Source organism: Myotis myotis, unplaced genomic scaffold (assembly GCF_014108235.1).
Source record: "Myotis myotis isolate mMyoMyo1 unplaced genomic scaffold, mMyoMyo1.p scaffold_m19_p_1, whole genome shotgun sequence".
Lineage (NCBI taxonomy): Eukaryota > Metazoa > Chordata > Mammalia > Chiroptera > Vespertilionidae > Myotis > Myotis myotis.
In genome coordinates, this window is record NW_023416313.1 from 121,489,078 (window position 1) to 121,507,584 (window position 18,507).

The following is an 18,507-nucleotide window of genomic DNA, read 5'->3' on the forward strand; positions in this document are numbered from 1 at the left end:
GAGGGAAGAGAGAAGCGAGAGAGACACATCTATTGGTTGTCTCCTGCACGTGCCCCGACCAGGGCAGGAAACAAACCTGCAACCCAGGTACGTGCATTTGACTGGGAATTGAACCCATGATCCTTTGGTGTGTGGGTTGATGTTCTAACCACTGAGTAACACCACTCAGGGCCATGTGTATGACATATTACAGCTCAGGAGCAGGACACTAGAATGCTGGCTTACTATATTCTTATGAATGTTAGGTCATTAAATTTGTTTAAAATTAATCTGTTTTCCCAGTTTGTTATGAAAACCTCAAACATTGGTCGAGAGAATCATACAAAATGCAGCTGTGTTAGTTGACCTCGGGTTGGATTTGGCCAGGAGGAGGTAGAATGGGAAATGGGAGTCCCACAATGAGATAATCCTGGAGCAGATTCTGCTCCCTCTCTGCTAGTCCTGTCTCTTTCCAAATTCCAGTGACTAACCTGAAGAACCAGTTTCTGCTACAGCACCCCAGCCCTGAGTTCTGAGCCACCTCTTTTTATTCCTTTAGCCAAGAGGTGGTGGTAGCTTCTTTCTACAGCTAATCTGTGGCTTGTCCCCACCCCACTGCTATCTTTGTTTGAGTCTCAAGTCTTACATCTTAATAACCAATTCTTTATATTAATTTTCCTCTGCTTAAAATAGTTGGGATGATCTGTATTTTCCTGGTTGCACTCTGAATGATAGATATTTATTCATTCATATATACATGTGATTATATATACTAGTACATGTATATTCACACACACACACACATACATATATATACACAAACACAGTGGTGGGCGAAAGTAGGTTTATAGTTGTGATTATGTGAAACAGTTTATTCTTGTATTATTATTAATTTTATTATTTTCAGTACAAACAACTGTAAACCTACTTTTGTGTACACACACACACACACACACACACAGACAACACAGTATATGCTATTTTAAAGTAAGTAGCAGACATTATGACACTTTATTAAAAATACTTCAGCATATATCCCCTAAGAATAAGGATATTCTCTTACATATCCACAAAACAATGATCATACCTAGGAATATTAAGAAAAATTTATCATGTTATCTAACATTGAATCCATATTAAATTTTCCCCAGGTGTCTCCAAGATGTCTTTCACAGTGTTTTTTGTGTTGTTGTTTTTTAAAACTAGGGATTAAATCAAGACTTACCTTGCATTTGGCTATGACTCCTTAGGCTCTTTGATCTAGACCAGTGGTAGCCAGCTGGTGGTCTGTGAGGTCTGAAAGGTTGGCGACCGCTGATTTAAGGAAACCTTTGGAGCAGCAGTCACCAACTGGTGGTCCGTGAGATCCAGAAGATTGGCGCCCGCTTGTCTAGACCAGTCCCCCAGTTATTGTTTTTTAAATGACTTATATTTTAACATTTTCTCTTGAAATATTTCTGGACTACAGAATAGAACATTGAACACTTTATCTAGATTCACCAATTTAAAAAAATTTTCTACATTTGAATTATTTACATATATATGTACACACAGAAATATATATTAGTAATATTAATTTTTTTATGAACCATTTGAGATTGAACTACAGATATTGTGATACTTTTCAACCACCAAAACACTTCAGCATTCATCCTCTAAAAATAATTTTTAAAATATAACCACTGCAATGATCACATGCAGGAAATGTCCCACTTATATAATTCTGTCACCTAAGAAGACAGATTTCTTCAGTTGTCTGTCCCAGTACTGTCCTATTTCACAATTATTTCCCACCAGATGCAGGACCCACTCTGGGATCATACATTGCACTAAGATACCAGAGACTTAAAAAAATAGAGATTAGTAAAGTTGTGTTTTTAAAAGGCTCACATTCTGGAGTCCTCTGATTGTTTCCTTGTGGTGTCATTTAACTTGTTCTCTATCCCCTGTATTTCCTATACAGAAGTTAGGTTTATGACTTGATTAGGTTAAATTAGAGGGGGGTGGGGTTGCCAGTAGGAATGAAAACAGGAGGTTGGTTTTAGGGGGAAGATAAGGAAAATAGGTTTAATCAATTTGAATTAAATAGGGCTTGATAAAAAACATTGTTCAACATTTGTCAAAATAAGTTTTTCTGTATGTAATGTGCATCTCAATAAACCAACTTTAAAGAAAAAACAACATTGTTTAGTCATCAGTTATTCCCACATGTCCTTTTACTCATTGCATTAAAATTTCCCAGCAAGCTCTAAAAACAAGTCCCAAGGTGATGTGAACTGAGAGGTAGATACTTAAGTCTGGCGTGTTGAGAGGGCTTTGGTCTAGAGATGCGGTTTTTGCAATTCTTGGAGTTGAAACAGTTCTGAAAAAGAGACTATAAGTGACAGTCAACACAAAAATTTATCCATACAGTTATCATAGGAGACAAATATATGTATGTACTTGAGGCCCAGTGCACGGATTTGTGCATTGGTCGGGGGCGTGGCCTGCGGGGATAGCCTGTTGTGGGAGCGCTGCTCATCCCAGTCAGCTGAGTGTCTGTGGACCTGCCCTCTGAGCGGCGGCTCCCGCTGTGGGCGCACCACTCATCCTTGTCAGCCAAGCGTCGCTCCCATTGTGGGAGTGCAATAACCACCACGGGGAAGCTCCTGTGTTGAGCGTCTGCCCCCTGGTGGTCAGTGCGTGTCATAGCGATTGGTCGATCAGTCGTTCTAGTTGTTCTGCCATTTGGTCCCTGGGCTTTTAGATATATAGATGTGTTTATGATGTTAATGATTACACCATTTTTTATGGTGTAATTACTAATATCCGTTTAATTTAAGAGGTTGGGTGAAAGCACTGACGCCATGAATTGATTATCTGAAATATAATCCTATCTAATAAAAGAGAAACATGGTATTAGCCGTACGTCCGCTACCCTTCCCATTGACTAATCAGGGCGATATGCAAATTAACTGCCAGCCAAGATGGGTTAACTACCAACAAAGATGGCCTACGTAGCTGCAATGCTGGGAGGTGAAAGGGGAAGGACTGAAGAATGGTGATCGGCAACCCAGGCGGCAGGCAAGAGCTGGGGGGTGGGCAAAGGCCGCCTTCAGCAGGTAATCGCCATTGGAAAGCCGATTGGGGTTGCTGGCTGGCCTGCATGGAGCTATTGCCATGGCGTTGGAGGGTGGGAGGGCCTGGCCCGCTATCGGAGGGCGGGAGGGCCAGGACGCAGGCCACCGGCAACCCTGGACTCCCAGGGCTGGTGGCTGGCCTGTGGCCCCAAGATCGCCATGGTGATCAGAGGGCAGGAGGGCCCGGGACCAGGCCAGGCAGCAACCCCAGGCCCCCCGGGGCGGGGTTGCCGGCTGGCCTGCGCCCAGCGATCGCCCTGGGGATCGGAGGGCGGGAGGGCCGGGGCGCAGGCCAGGCGGAAACCCCGGACTCCCGGGACAGGCGGCTGGCCTGTGGCCCCGAGATCACCATGGTGATCGGAGGGCGGGAGAGCCCGGGAGCAGGCCAGGCGGCAACCCCGGACCCCCCAGAAACCGCCTGTCCGCGCCCATGTGCAGCCGCAGAAGCCGCCTGCCTGCCACATCCCACTATGATCCACTGAGTTATGAGGCCAGAGAGCAAGGAGAACTTCCACCCCTGAGCCAAAGTGGGGAGCGGAAGACACGGCCTCCCCTCCTAAAGTCGCCAAAGGACAGGACCCACATCCTCTGAGACAGCCGGGCAGGCACCACTGACCCTCTCTGCAGGCTGGGCCCCCCTCCCCCTTCCCCTTTCCCTGCACAGCTCCCATAGCTCCCCACTGGCTGAGTCAGGCACAACAGGTTTGCAGCCACAGGGGCGATTTAGCAGCTAATGAAAAATGCGAGAACGAACAAATGAAGCAGCTACTGCAGTGGGGAAAAGACGTTCATCATATTCGTTGTCTCTGAGAAACTGAGGCAGCCAGCACAGGCCCCTACACAGGATGAGGCTTCTGCTTCTAAAGAAACGTCCTGGGGTTAGAGGTGAGGGGGTGCTGCCTTTCCCATCTCAGAGCTCTAGGAGGAGTCTGTGCTCCCCCTCCTGGTATTCTTAACACCCAGAGACCCCTCCCCAGTCCAGGCAGGAATGTTCCACGCTGACCGCCTCCGGAAAGCAGAGAACAAAGAGGCACTTCTTGACTTCAAGCCTCTAAACCAGTGGTTCTCAACCTTGGCTGCACATTAGAATCACCTGGGAATCTTTTTAAAATCCTGATTTCTGGGCCTCATCCTCTGGAAATTCTGTTTCTTTGTTATGGGGTAGAGCCACAACATTAGTAACAAAGAAACAGAATTTCCGGAGGATGAGGCCCAGAAATCAGGATTTTGAAAAGATTCCAAGGTGATTCTAATGTGCAACCAAGGTTGAGAACCACTGCTCTAAACAGACTTGACCACTGCGGGCAAAGACCTGCAGCTGAGAGGGGGCAGGTTCTGGGTGTCGAGGTCCAGAGCGTGGAAGACCTCCTGGGGGAGCACTGGATCTGGAAGCCTGTGTGCTGGGTCAGAGACACGCCTGCCTCCCACCCTCCCCTGCCCTGCACATAGACGTGCCTGGACTGGGGTGAGGAGGAGAAGGAGAACTAGAGGGAAGGAACACTGAGTGTTTGTTGGTGGCCATGTAAAAAGGACTGTGACCCTCCCCTCCCACTGAGTCACTCCCTAAGGCAGCAGGAGACGGAGGGTCTGAGAGCAGCCACACAGCTTTGTGGCCGTGACCAAGGCACCAAGATGGTGTCCATGCAACGGGGCTGAGGAGGTGTCAGAGGACCTCACCCCAGAAAACCCAATAGCTCTTTGTGTGAGAGAGAGAAGGTGACAGGGAGGGAGGGAGAGAGCAAATTGGACTCAAGAGGCCTCAAGGCCCAGATGAGGAGAATATACCAGGGATCAGCATGGATTTGAGCTCTGAGGTGAGGGTCAAGGGCAGCTGGGTGGGGGCCAGCCCAGACAGAAGACTGAGGTCCAGATGTTCTTGACCCTGCTCGGTTCTTTGACACCTCTGCCTGAGATATAAACTGTCTAACATGGAAGTACAACTCCAGAGAAGGGGGTGGGGGACCTAAGTTAAATAATATTTTGTTTTTGTTTTTTCACTTGGCAGAATGGGAGCTGAAGTTGAAGTTAGGTTTGGTTACTAAACAATAAAGAAAGCAACATTTCTTGCACACCCGACTGTGTGGTCTGAGTTTGCTGCTGCCTATAAACCGAGAAAAAGTTGTAAAATGAAGTACTAATCTCTAGGGTTTAGGTTAGACTGAGGAGTAGTGCCACTCAGCCAGAAGCTGGCTCATGGCTGGCCAGTGCAGAGGTGGTGGCAGGAGCCTCTCCCACCTCCGTGGCAGCACTAAGAATGTCCAACTAATGGTTTAGACCTGATCCCTTGGGGGCCTAAGCCTTTAGTCGGACATCCCCCGAGGGCTCCCTGACTGCCAGAAGGATGTCTGACTGCAAGCTTAAGCCTGATTCCCTGGGGAGTGGGCCTAAGTCAACAGGTGGATATCCCCCAAGGGGTATCCTGCAAATGGGTGCAGGCCGGGCGGAGGGACGCACCCCCCCCCCACCCCGAGTGCACAAATTTTGTGCACCGGGCCTCTAGTCCTATATAATAAAAGGGTAATATGCAAATCAACCGAACGACAGAACGACCAGGCGCTATGATGTGCACAGCTCAATGCAGGAGCTGCCCCCTGGTGGTCAGTGCACTCTCACAGGGGGAGCACTGCTCAGCCACAAGCTGGGCTGTCGGGTGGCCTGCCTCCGCGGCAGCACTAAGGATGTCCAACTGATGGCGTAAGGGTGTCCAACTGACTGATGCTGTCAGTCGGACATCCCCCGAGGGCTCCTGGACTGCGAAAGGGCAGAGGCTGGGCTGAGGGACATCGCCCCCGCCCCTCTGCCGAGTGCACGAATGTCGTGCATTGGGCCTCTAGTACCTAATAATACATATAAGAAATGCAAAGTATTTCAGTGCTGCATCCCCTCCCCCCACAACCCCTTATCCTATCTCCTCCCATCACAAACTTTGAGTTCTCAAACTTGGTGTCCATCAGGACTACCCAGAAGGTGTTTTAAACACCGATTTCTCAGCTTCTTCTTGGGAGATCTTTCATTCAGCAAGACCAGGGTGGAGGGCAAGCATTAGAATTTCTGACTGGTTCTCAGGTGATACTGATGCTGGAATGGAATCACACTTGAGAACCACTGCTTTAAATCAAGGATGAGATGAAAACATGTAATATAATATTTGGGTGAGTTGATTTTTTAAGTCAACACCTTCATTATTAAAAGAAGTATTTTTTGTACCTCCCCATTATGCAAAATATAAAGAGGGGTTATACCGAGAACTCCAGTAGCTATGACGCTATTGTACAACCATCCATGTCGGTTTGAGAAAGCGTGGGTAATGAATCTTGTAGACTTAGGCTGGAGTCCTGGATTACAGCATTTATTAACTGTGATCCTCTTTTCAGCAACTTACTCTAGAGCAGTGGTTCTCAACCTTCCTAATGCCATGACCCTTTAAAACAGTTCCTCATGTTGTGGTGACCCCCAACCATAAAATTATTTTCGTTGCTACTTCATAACTGTAATTTTGCAACTGTTATGAATCGTAAAGTAAATATCTGATATGCAGGATGTATTTTCATTGTTACAAATTGAACATAAAGCATAGTGATTATTCACAAAACCAATATGTAATTATATATGTGTATTCCGGTGGTCTTAGGCGACCCCTGTGAAAGGGTCGTTCGATCCCCAAAGGGGTCGCGACCCACAGGTTGAGAACCCCTGCTCTAGAGTCTGTTTTCTCATTGGAAAATAGGGATTATAAATCCTCCCACCACAATAGATAGTGCACATTTTTTTTAAATTTTTTAATTTTTTTTAATTAAATCTTTATTGTTCAGATTATTACATTTGTTCCTCTTTTTCCCCCCATAACTCCCCTCCTCCCAGTTCCCACCCCACCCTCCGCCCTCACTCCCCACCCACTGTCCTCATCCATAGGTGCACAATTTTTGTCCAGTCTCTTCCCGCATCTCCCACACCCCTTTCCCCCCCAAGAATAGTCAGTCCATTCCCTTTCTATGTCCCTGATTCTATTATAATCCCCAGTTCATTCTGTTCATCAGATTATTTATTCACTTGATTCTTAGATTCACTTGTTGATAGATGCATATTTGTTGTTCATAATTTGTATCTTTACCTTTTTCTTCCTCTTCCTCTTCTTAAAGGATACCTTTCAGCATTTCATATAATCCTGGTTTGGTGGTGATGAACTCCTTTAGCTTTTCCTTATCTGTGAAGCTCTTTATCTGACCTTCAATTCTGAATGATAGCTTTGCTGGATAAAGTAATCTTGGTTGTAAGTTCTTGGTATTCATCACTTTGAATATTTCTTGCCACTCCCTTCTGGCCTGCAAAGTTTCTGTTGAGAAATCAGCTGACAGTCGTATGGGTATTCCCTTGTAGGTAACTGAGTTTCTTTCTCTTGCTGTTTTTAAGATTCTCTCTTTATCTTTTGCTCTTGGCATTTTAATTATGATGTGTCTTGGTGTGGTCCTCTTTGGATTCCTTTTGTTTGGGGTTCTCCTCGCTTCTTGGACCTGTAAGTCCATTTCTTGCACCAGGTGGGGGAAGTTTTCTGTCATTATTTCTTCAAATAGGTTTTCAATATCTTGCTCTCTCTCATCTTCTGGCACCCCTATAATTCTGATGTTGGTATGCTTGAAGCTGTGCCAGAGGCTCCTTACACTGTCCTCGCATTTTTGGATTCTTTTTTCATTTTGCTTTTCCGGTTGGGTGTTTTTTGCTTCCTCGCATTTCAAATCATTGACTTGATTCTTGCGCTCCTCTGGTCTGCTGTCGGGAGTCTGTATAATATTCTTTATTTCAGTCCGTGTATGCTTAATTTCTAGTTGGTTCCCCAATATAAGATCGAGGGTCTCATTAGTTTTCTTGTAGATCTCATTAAGTTTATCGGCGGCTTCTAAACAGTTCTTGAGAGACCTTAAAAGTGTGCTTCTGAACTCTATATCTTCCATTGACAATTTTGTCCTGTTTCTTTGTCTCCGCATTTTGTTATGCTTCCTTGGTGCACCCCCTAGTGGTCTTTGTGCGCAGTCTTATAGTTAAATCTTGATTGTTGTAGCTAATACCAGGGAGGGTTTGACCTCCAGGCCAAGTGGCTATGAGAATCAGCTGTGTCAGCAGTGAGAGAACTTCTGTCCTCTAGGGAGGTGCTAATCTAGCCTTTGCCTGAGGCTATCCGGCAAATGCCTGTGTGCAGGGCTTGGGCGGGGCGGGTCGCACAGGATCAACAGGGTGGGCCGGATAGAGCAGTTATGGCGGCTCTCAGTCCTGTCCCCAGGGGCTCTGCCTCTCTGAGTCCCAGCACCCGCTGGCAGCTCGGAGAGAAAGCTGCACTTGCTCTGACCGAAGCCAGACAGTCCCGCTTCTCCCGTTTGAGTCTGGGTCCCTAAAGACTCGCCTGTATCTGGAGCTCAGAGTCTGCGACTCCCTTCCGATTGAAAACACCAACCGCGCTCTCCGCCGCCAGCCCGCTCTGAGCACTCCGCACCTCAGAATTTGACTTCAGCACTGCACCTCCTCTGAGTGTCCGTTTGCGTTTCTCTTTCCTCCTAGTTGTAGGACTTCCACTCAGCCAGCGTTCCTGTGGTTTGGGGTGATGTCCGTTCCGTCTTTTAGTTTCACTTTTGAAGTAGTTGTTCAAAGCAGCAAACTCCTGCGTTAACCTATGCCGCCATCTTGGTTCTCCTCTGCACATTTTTAAAATTGTAAAACATAAAGCAAATATAACTGGTAGGCATAGTTCTCATTTTTGCCTTGGCTCTGTCTAGGGCCAGCTCTGTGATCTGAGACCTACCTCTTGATTTACCTGGAGTGGTGCAGGATATTGAGAAGCATCCCTGACTAAAGCGATCTCAATATTATGAAAGTTAATGCAGATCTGGAGGTCAATAATGGGCTGATTTTCCACATTGTTAGGCCAGTGTGGAATTCTAGGAGAGCTCTCATGCTAGCTGTAATAAAAAAGAATGCCAGGCCCTAGGTGGTTTGGCTCAGTGGATAAAGCAAGGATCCCGGGTTTGATTCCTGTCAAGGGTATGTGCCTGGTTGTGGGCTTGATCCCCAGTAGGGGGCATGCAGGAGGCAGCCAATCAATGATTCTCTCCCATCATTGATGTTTCTATCTCTCTCTCCCTCTCCCTTCCTCTCTGAGGTTATTTTTTTTTATTGTTGAACATCAGCCATAATTACTGACCATATGTGTTTTCTGCCTTTATTCAGAAGCACCCATCACCCCAATATGTTTAACATTCAACAGTATTGCTACAACAAAATTGACTAAAAATTAGGCATTTTTGAAAATTGATCAAAGTAGGTAAAGTTAAAATTGTATGCATTACGTTTATATTGAAATGCCACTTTATTTAAAAATGAACTTTAGAACATATTTTAAAATTGTTTTGTTTTGGGTTCAAGTAAATTGGAGAGTAATAAGAGAATCTAGAATGAGGCACCCTTCATACTGATTGTGCTCGTCTATTGACTTTAAAAATGAAATGTTTTCTGTTATTTCATTAACAATGACTTAATTTGTCTACACTACATAATTATCCTCTGGCTAATTGACAGATTCTGAAATTTAAACTGTGTCGCACGTCTATGATTTTAAGAATTTTCAAACTGTTCCTCTTCATTCTTATTGTTTCCAACCATTATGTATGTGCATAGTCAGTTAGGAAAAAGCACTACCCTGAGAGGTCACCTTTCCCAACTCTTGTGCCTAATTCTTTCCATATTTACCTTCATATTTCTGTGTAAATTGCTTATATTGTTTCTTTTTTTAAAAAAAGTATATTTTTATTGATTTCTGAGAGAAAGGGAGAGGGAGAGAGAGAAACATCAATGATAAGAGACAATCATTGATTGTCTGCCTCCTGCACAGCCCCACTGGGGACTGAGCCCACAACCTGAGCTTATGCTCTGACCTGGAATTGAACCAGAACCTCCTGGGTTCATGGGTCAACACTCAACCCATGAGCCACATGGGCTGGGCCCTGTATTGTTCCAAGTGAAAATAATCTTCCCCTTTTCTGAATTCACACAGCATTTTAGTGTCTTTCTCTTATGACACATGGTCTACCTCTTTTAAACTACTTATGTGTCATCTGTTAAATTTTAATGTCTCATAGTAAGTATTGTTTGCTGCTTTAGCTCAGTCAGTGCTTTGTACATAGTTAATACTCAGGTGTGTGTTTTTTAATTTAATATTTTATTGATTTTTTTACAGAGAGGAAGGGAGAGGAATAGAGAGTTAGGAACATCGATGAGAGAGAAACATCGATCAGCTGCCTCCTGCACACCCCCTACTGGGGATGTGCCCGCAACCAAGGTACATGCCCTTGACCAGAATCGAACCTGGGACCCTTAAGTCCGCAGGCCGACGCTCATCCACTGAACCAAACCAGTTAGGGCAATACTCAGGTTTTTGATTGGCATGGATTTTCAATTATCTTTTCTGGTCTTAGTTAACACATATATTTTCACTTGAAAATTGGTCAGGCTACAGATCAGAGATGGCGAACCTATGACACGCGTGTCAGAGGTGACACGCGAACTCATTTTTTTGGTTGATTTTTCTTTGTTAAATGACATTTAAATATATAAAATAAATATCAGAAATATAAATCTTTGTTTTACTATGGTTGCAAATATCAAAAAATTTCTATGTGTGACACGGCACCAGAGTGAAGTTAGGGTTTTTCAAAATGCTGACATGCCGAGCTCAAAGAGTTCGCCATCACTGCTATAGATCATTGCTGTATGCCATGGTAATGCAAGAGTAGGGCACTGTTTCTAATTGAAGATACTTTTCTTGAAACTTGCTTGGGCATAAAGTATGCAGAGCTTTTATATGATCAGGTCACAACTCATAAAAGCTCATTATCTTGTTGCATAATGTGAGGATTCTCTTTATGGAGTATGAGAGCTTTCTTGATGGTGAGCTAGGAGTCATCTTTCATTAGGACTTTTTCTGTACTGTTTTCTCTTGTCTCCTGCAATAGAGTGGATATCCTGCAATAAACTAGACATCAGTATTCCTTACAACTTGCAGCTAATCAAATCACCCATGCTTTCCTTCTCAGCAGGTCTTAGAAATCTTCCCTCTACCCTTTCTCAACCCTGGTTCTCTATCTGGGTGAGGAACAGTGTACTCAGTGATTTTGTCTCCAGATACCCTCTCTGGGCTATGACCCATCTTTGGGGAATCTTGACTGACTTGGACATTTACTTCTTGGTAGACTTCTCTCTACCTGCTTGAGGGATGAACTTCTTTTCTTGTTTGTTGCTTCTGTTTGATAGATTTTTTGCTCATCATAATGTAAAATTATTGTTAGTGTTCAAATCTTTGGTTATTATATATGTACACATCCTAAGTGAGTAACATAATACTTTTTATTGAGTGTTGTATCATGCTTGTTTTTTAACCCAATGACAAGTATACTGATTGTAGAATTAGTGTTTTTGGTATTTTCAAAAGTGGCGCTACAATTTTTTGTTCAGTTACACCTATAAGTTTCAAAACAGCAATGATTGTGCTATTATTATTTTAAACTTTTCAGTGTAAACTACCACAGAGTGCAATCAACGAGTATGCTGTAACATGGAGAAGAGTTTTCTTCTGATGGGTACTTGACTATGTCCTTGAAAATACAGCAAGTCCTTTGTCATTTGAAAGAAAATTGTGTTAATGAAAGCTGCCAATTAAAATCTCCTAAGAGACTGTTGTTCCAAGGAGTGTATTTCTCAGTGGCAAAAAGCCTTTCTGGTTTTTATGCTCTTGTGGGAGGAGGTCATTTTTATATGGCCTGCTCAACTCTAACTTTTGTCTATGTAGTATGTTCTGCTGGGATTATTGATGATTCCCTTTTGGTTCCTTCTCTCCAAATAGTCATTTTAATCTATTCAGTGTGTATTATGAAGTGGCATTTAGTAAATGCTAGCCTGATAATATGTGTTGGCATGGTGTTGTCATGGCTATTTGATCCCCTCAATAACTACATCTTGAATTAGACAATCCTTGATCAGATAGTTGAAGGATTGTAAGCCAGTTTTATAGAGTGTTTCAAGGAGGAGGTATTGGTCAGTAGTACCAAATTCTGTGATAGATCAGGAAGGTGTCTCATGTGAGGAACATTGCTTAAGCAACATGGGGGGACTGTTGGTGACCTTGATGGACAGTTTTGGGAATGTGGTGGGGAGGGAGCCTGATTGGCATGAGGTTTTGGGAGAAGAATCTGTGACCAGAATCTTTAAAAAATTTTGCTGTAAAGAGGATCAGAAAATTGGTATAGTAACTAGATGGTAAAGTAGTGCCAACAGAAGGCTTTGTACTGTTAGTTTAGCACAGGGGTGGGCAAACTTTTTGACTCCAGGGCCACAATGGGTTCTTAAACTGGATCGGAGGGCCAGAACAAAAACATTGATGGAGTGTTTGTTTGAACTAATATAAATTCAAAGTAAACATCATTACATAAAAGGGTACGGTCTTTTTTTATTTTTATTTTATTCATTATTTTTTTCATTTTTTAAAAAATTTTTATTTTATTCATTTTTTTTTTTTCAGTTTTATTCATTTCAAACGGACCTCATCCGGCCCGTGGGCCGTAGTTTGCCCACGGCAAGTTTAGCATGTGTAAAAATAAAGTTTTAGCAACTTTTAATGGCTCAGAGTTGACATCTGAGTACTATTTTCCATATAGTGAAGTCAGAGATAGACTTCTAACCTGGCTTGGGGTTTTCCAGTCAGGCAGAGCTCAAGAGGCAGATGACTGAGTAGTCTTGATGGATGGGAAGGGTTAGCTTGGAGTTTCAAGTGGGGCTCTGGGCACTCGGTATGGTGGAGAGGGTACAGTTATGCAGGGCTTAATACCGGCTGTGAAAGGTAAAGTGATGGGGAAAAGTCTGGAGCAAGTTCTGAAGTGTTTATGTTTATATTTATATTTATATTTATATTTATATTTATATAGTTCAGAGGTTGAAAAAATCTTTAGGTGGAAATTTATTTCAAAAGAGAAGTTCCAAATTTTAAATAAAGGCTATAAGTTATGCGCTCATGGAGAGAGTGAGGAGGATGAGGAACGTTAAAGTTTTTCTTTTTTGTAAACCCCATTTTAGAGTTCACTCTGCTTCTGTGGGTATAAAAGTGTTTCAGAAATGAAAGTTACTATTAGTTGATTAGGTAATCCACAGCTTGCTTGGGGGAAAAGAGGGCAGGATGGATGTTTTAAGACAGTGATCACCAACCATTCGTACCTTGTGGACCACCGGTTGGCGACCGCTGCTCCAAAGGTTTCCTTAAACCAGCGGTCGGCAACCTTTTGGACCTCACGGACCACCAGTGATCCACGGACCACTGGTTGGTGACTGCTGTTTTAAAGAGGCTAGAGAATGATGATTAGGAGACACCTTTTCTTTGAGGACCCCCAGGATATTAATTTCTCCTGCAGAGTTAATACCATCTATATATATAAAAGCCTAAGGGACTACCGCAACCGAATGGACGACCAAACAGGCTGCATGGGGCGACCAGGCTGGCAGAGGGGTTAGTGAGGGACGACCAAATGACTGAGGAGCAGACTGCAAAGATGGCAGCAACCACAGCCAATAAGGAGGGAATATACTAATTGACTGCCACACCCTCAAGGATGGCAGTGCCCACAGCCAATAAGGAGGGAATATGCTAATTGACTACCACGTCCTCAAAGATGGCGGCGCCCAGTCCCCTCAGCCCTGCCAGGGTGGCAAGCTCACGGCAAGGCTGGGCCCACCCCCAGGCGGGCCAAGCCGCTCCACGCGCCTGCCTCCAGAGTTCCCCAGTCCCCCAGCCCCCCATCCGCCAGGGCCGGCCAAGGCTTGCGCTGCCAGCAGTGGCAGCAGCAGAGGTGTGATGGGGGCGTCGCCTTCCCCTGATCTCTGGGTCGCCTCCCGCCCCTGAGGGCTCCCGGACTGTGAGAGGGGGCAGGCCAGGCTGAGGGACTCCCCCCACCTCCCCACTTTCCAGTGCATGAATTTTCATGTACCGGGTCTCTAGTCCTATATAATAAAGAGGTAATATGCAAATTGACCCTCACACCCTCTTGTGACAAGATGGCCACCCCCACAGTGTCACAAGATGGCCAGCAGGGAAGGCAGTTGGGGGCGACCAGGCCTGCAGGGGAGGGCAGTTGGGGGTGATCGTGCTGGCAGGGGAGCAGTTAGGTGTCAATCAGGCTGGCAGGGGTGTGGTTAGGAGGCTGTCAGGCTGGCATGCAGAGTGGTTAGTGCCATCAGGCAGCCAGGTAGGTGAGTGGTTAGGAGCCAGCAGTCCTAGATTGTGAGAGGGATGTCCCCCGAGGGGTCCCAGATTGGAGCGGGTACAGGCTGGGCTGAGGGACAACCCCCTCCCCCCCAGTGCATGAATTTCATGCACCAGGCCTCTAGTTTGGTATAGAAGAGTAGGAGTATAGTTCGTTTGGGCCTTTGTTCTTTGATGGTTCAACGAATCTAGAAATGACAAATTCTGGAGCATCTCAGACTCACACAACAGGTTTCCTAAGGGCTGTCTGGATGACATTGGACTCAGGGTATCATGTAGAGGCTCCGTGAATTCAGGGGATGCCAAGGTATGTGTGTGTATGTGTGGCATGTGGTGTGTTGCATGTGTGTTTTATAAACTTAATCTGTGTTTTGGATGAACAGTTGATTTGAGCACTGAATCTCCTTTTAAGGAAGTCCAGATCTGGGAGCAGAGTAAGTATAGGTTATTTGCATGGTAGTTTTTATGTTTAGTAACTTCGAGAATTAGGGTCTGAGCTGCTTTCTGTACTGGTTAAAAAATGACGAGGATTGTTAATTATACAGTTTTTACAACTGTTCCATTTTAGTAACTCTTAGGCATAGCTTTGTTAGAGATTCTCTTGGAGGGCTTCTTAAGGATATGGATTCCTTGGCCTCAACCCTGGAAGGTCTGTCTAAGCCAGGATATCTGGGGTGGGGTCCAGGAATGTGTATATAACTATGATTAATCTTTTGCCTTTTCCCTCCCAGCCTTTCCTTTAAGAAAGAATAGTACTTAGCATCACTTTAAATTGGAAAAATGGACTGTTAACTTGAATTGAACTTTTTATTAGTAATTCCGTGTTGTGGATAATTCAGTAGTTAAAGGCAAAAGATAACAATTTAGTACATTTCTATTTGAGTATACAAATGAGAATGATTGTGGAACTCTAAAAACAAATAACTATGCCCTGGCTTGGGGGAGCTCAGTTGGTTGGAGCATTGTCCCATACACCAAAAAAGTTGCAGGTTCAATTCCCTGTTAGGGCACATACCTAGGTTGTGGGTTCTATCCCTGATTGGGGTGCGTGTGGGAGGCAACCTGTTGATTCTTCTCTTTCACATCGATGTTTCTCTTTTTCTTTCCTTCCCTCCCTACCTCTTTATCTCCTCCCCTTCCTCTCTCTCTAGTCAATAAACATATCCCCTGGTGAGGATTAAAAATATACAAACCCCAAAACCAAAGAATTCTGTTCTGTAAATAATTTCAAAACATGTTTTTTGTTACAGTATATATATATGTATATATGTATACACACAATACATATCCTGTGTAGAAGTGTATAAGATTTAAAATGAAATTTTTTTACTTCCAATTCCACTTTTCAGAGATAACCACTGGAAATTTTGGTGTGTATTTTTTTTTTGGACATTTTTTTAATCCTCACATGAGGATATGTTTATTGATTTTAGGGAGAGGGAAGAGGGAGGGAGAGACAGGGACAAGGAGAGGAAGAAACATTGATTTGAAAGAGAAACATCTATTGGTTATGCTCCCCGAACCCATAACCTAGGTATGTGCCCTGACCGAGAATCAAAACCTCAGTCTTTCAGTGTACAGGACAATGGTCCAACCAACGAGTGCTCCAACCACACTGGCCAGGACTTTTGTTGGTCATTTTTATATGCACATATACAAGTGTATGTAATTTTTCCCTTCCAAAAATAGGCTCAAACCACACACATTGGTCTGAGCTTGCTCACTTATAGTCTTCCATATTATTCCAGTGTATTCAGGCCTGTTATTAGGAAGTACTTTGGGCAACCAGGGTATGCCACCTCTTTTTATTCAAATATGCTGTGACATTAGTGTTTCAGACATACACTATATGTTGCTTGTTTATTAGAATACTAGAGGCCCGGTGCATAAAAATTTGTGCACTCGGGGGGGGGGGGGAGGAGGGGTCCCTCAGCCTGGCCTGTGCCCTCTTGCAGCCTGGGACCCCTCGGGAGATAACGACCTGCTGGCTTAGGCCCGCTCCCGGGTGGCAGAGGGCAGGCCCAATCCCTACGTGCAGCCCCTGGTTGGGCTCAGAGCAGGGCCGATTGGGGAGTTGGGGCACCACCCCCTGTCATACACAGAGCAGGGCGGATTGGGAGGTGTGATGCCACCCTCAGTCAAGCTCAGGGTAGGGCTGATTGGGGGGGTTGGGGCACCGCCCCCTGTCACACTCAAGGCAGGGTCGATGGGGAGGTTGCGGCGCCACCCCCTGTCATGCACAGAGCAGGGCCGATCAGGGGGTTGAGGAGCTCCCCCCGTCACTCACAGAGTAGGGCCGATAGGGGAGTTGGGGCACCGCCCCTGTCACACACACAGCAGGGTGGATCAGGGGGTTGGGGCGCCGCCACTGTCACACTCAGGGCAGGGCCGATGGGGAGGTTATGGCTCTACCCCATCACACACAGAGCAGGGCCCGTGGGGTGGGGGTTGGGGCGCCGCCCTCTATCACCCACAGAGCAGGGCCGATCAGGGGGTTGGGGCGCCACCACTCTCACACTCAGGGCAGGGCCGATGGGGAGGTTATGGCTCTACCCTGTCACATACAGAGCAGGGCCAATTAGGGGGTTGGGGCGCTGCACCCTGTCACACACACAGCCGCAGGGCGATCAGGGGGTTGGGGAGCTCCCCCTATCAGGCACAGAGCAGGGCTGATCAGGGGGTTGGGGCGCCTTCCCCTGTCACGAACAGAGCAGGGCGGATAGGGAGGTTGTGGCCCCACCCCCTGTCACACACAGAGCCGCAGGGCGATCAGGGGGTTTGGGCGCTGCCCCCTGTCACACTGATCCCGGTGCCGGGAGGCATATTACCCTTTTACTATATAGAATAGAGGCCTGGTGCATGGGTGAGGCTGGCTGGTTTGCCCTGAAGGGTGTCCTGGATCAGGGTGGGGGTCCCCACTCGGGTGCCTGGCCAGTCTGGGTGAGGGGCTGAGGGCTGTTTTTAGGCTGGCTAGTGACTGAAGCTCTCAACCGCTCCTTTTTTTCTTTCTTTTTTTTTATTCTGGGCCAGCTTTAGCTTTGAGGCTTGGCTCCAGCTCTTAGGCCTCCGCTGCTGAAAGCAGGTTTCTGGCCTTTGTTTACCTTCTGTATTTGAAACAATGTTGTGATCCTGCTGGCTGAAGCCCAACGGACTAAAGCAGGTTTGTTTAGCTTTTATATTTGTAACATAGTTGCTTAGAGTTGCAGCTCAGAGGCCTGCAGCAGCAGGTGGGGAACGTTGGAGTCCTCTGTCACTGAAGCAAGCAAGCCTCATGTTCACTTTAAGCTGCCTGGCTGCCTGCTGCCATCTTGGCTGGCAGTTAATTTGTATATTGCCCTGATTAGCCAATGGGAAGGGTAGCGGTCGTACGCTAATCACCATGTTTCTCTTTTATTAGATAGGATTTTTTTTATAACAGGAAGTTCTTGCAGTTAAAATTGTTGGATTTCCTTTTTGTGATGCTAACTTGATGCATTTGATATTTGTGTTCTTTTGTACAGGATCCAAGCTACTGGATACAGGTGCATCGACTGGAACACGGAGATGGAGGCATACTGGATCTTGATGACATCCTCTGTGATGTAGCAGATGATAAAGACAGAGTGAGTTCAAGTCCAGGGAAGCTGCTCTGAATGCCAGTTATGAAGACTGGGGAGGGAGTGGGTAGGTGGGAATACTTTCCTTCCTGTTTTAGACACACATATTTTAAAGAACATTTGGGCCACTCACTTTGGATGTTTGTTATTTAAGTATTGTGAATTTTTACTACCCTGAACCCTAAGGTATAATGCTTTCCTTAATACCTGGGATGCAGTACTAAGTTTTGGAATTTTAAAATTGCAACTTTTTAAATGGATAGATCTTTAAAAGGTGTTTTTTCCCCATCCCCCTCCCCCATCCTCCGCCATTTTAACCAAATATGGCATCTTTCCTGACCACTCAAGTCCCTCATTGTTATCATTATGTGTTTCAGTGTGCGGTACGCAGGTTTCTGAGTTCTGATCCCCACTTTGTCTCAACCCCAATAGCTGGCCTGTGTGATGCACTACCTGGCTATAAAACCATTGTGCATCCCTGGCATCTCCCTTGTGTCCTGGGCTCTCAGAAAGCCATCTTTTC

General features: G+C 45.4%; 1 protein-coding gene across 31 annotated transcripts in view; it reads left to right on the forward strand.

Moving 5' to 3' along the window:
• PARD3 (par-3 family cell polarity regulator) overlaps positions 1 to 18,507 on the forward strand; it is an 814,705-nt gene that overhangs the window by 125,738 nt on the left and 670,460 nt on the right. For 30 of the 31 annotated variants that reach the window (XM_036350442.1, XM_036350547.1, XM_036350474.1 and 27 more), the window contains exon 2: positions 17,889 to 17,990. The exons of the other annotated variant lie outside the window; for it this stretch is intronic. In XM_036350442.1, coding sequence (XP_036206335.1) covers positions 17,889 to 17,990 — 102 coding nt within the window. The remainder of the gene's footprint in view (positions 1 to 17,888; positions 17,991 to 18,507) is intronic. 31 annotated transcript variants of the gene reach the window in all.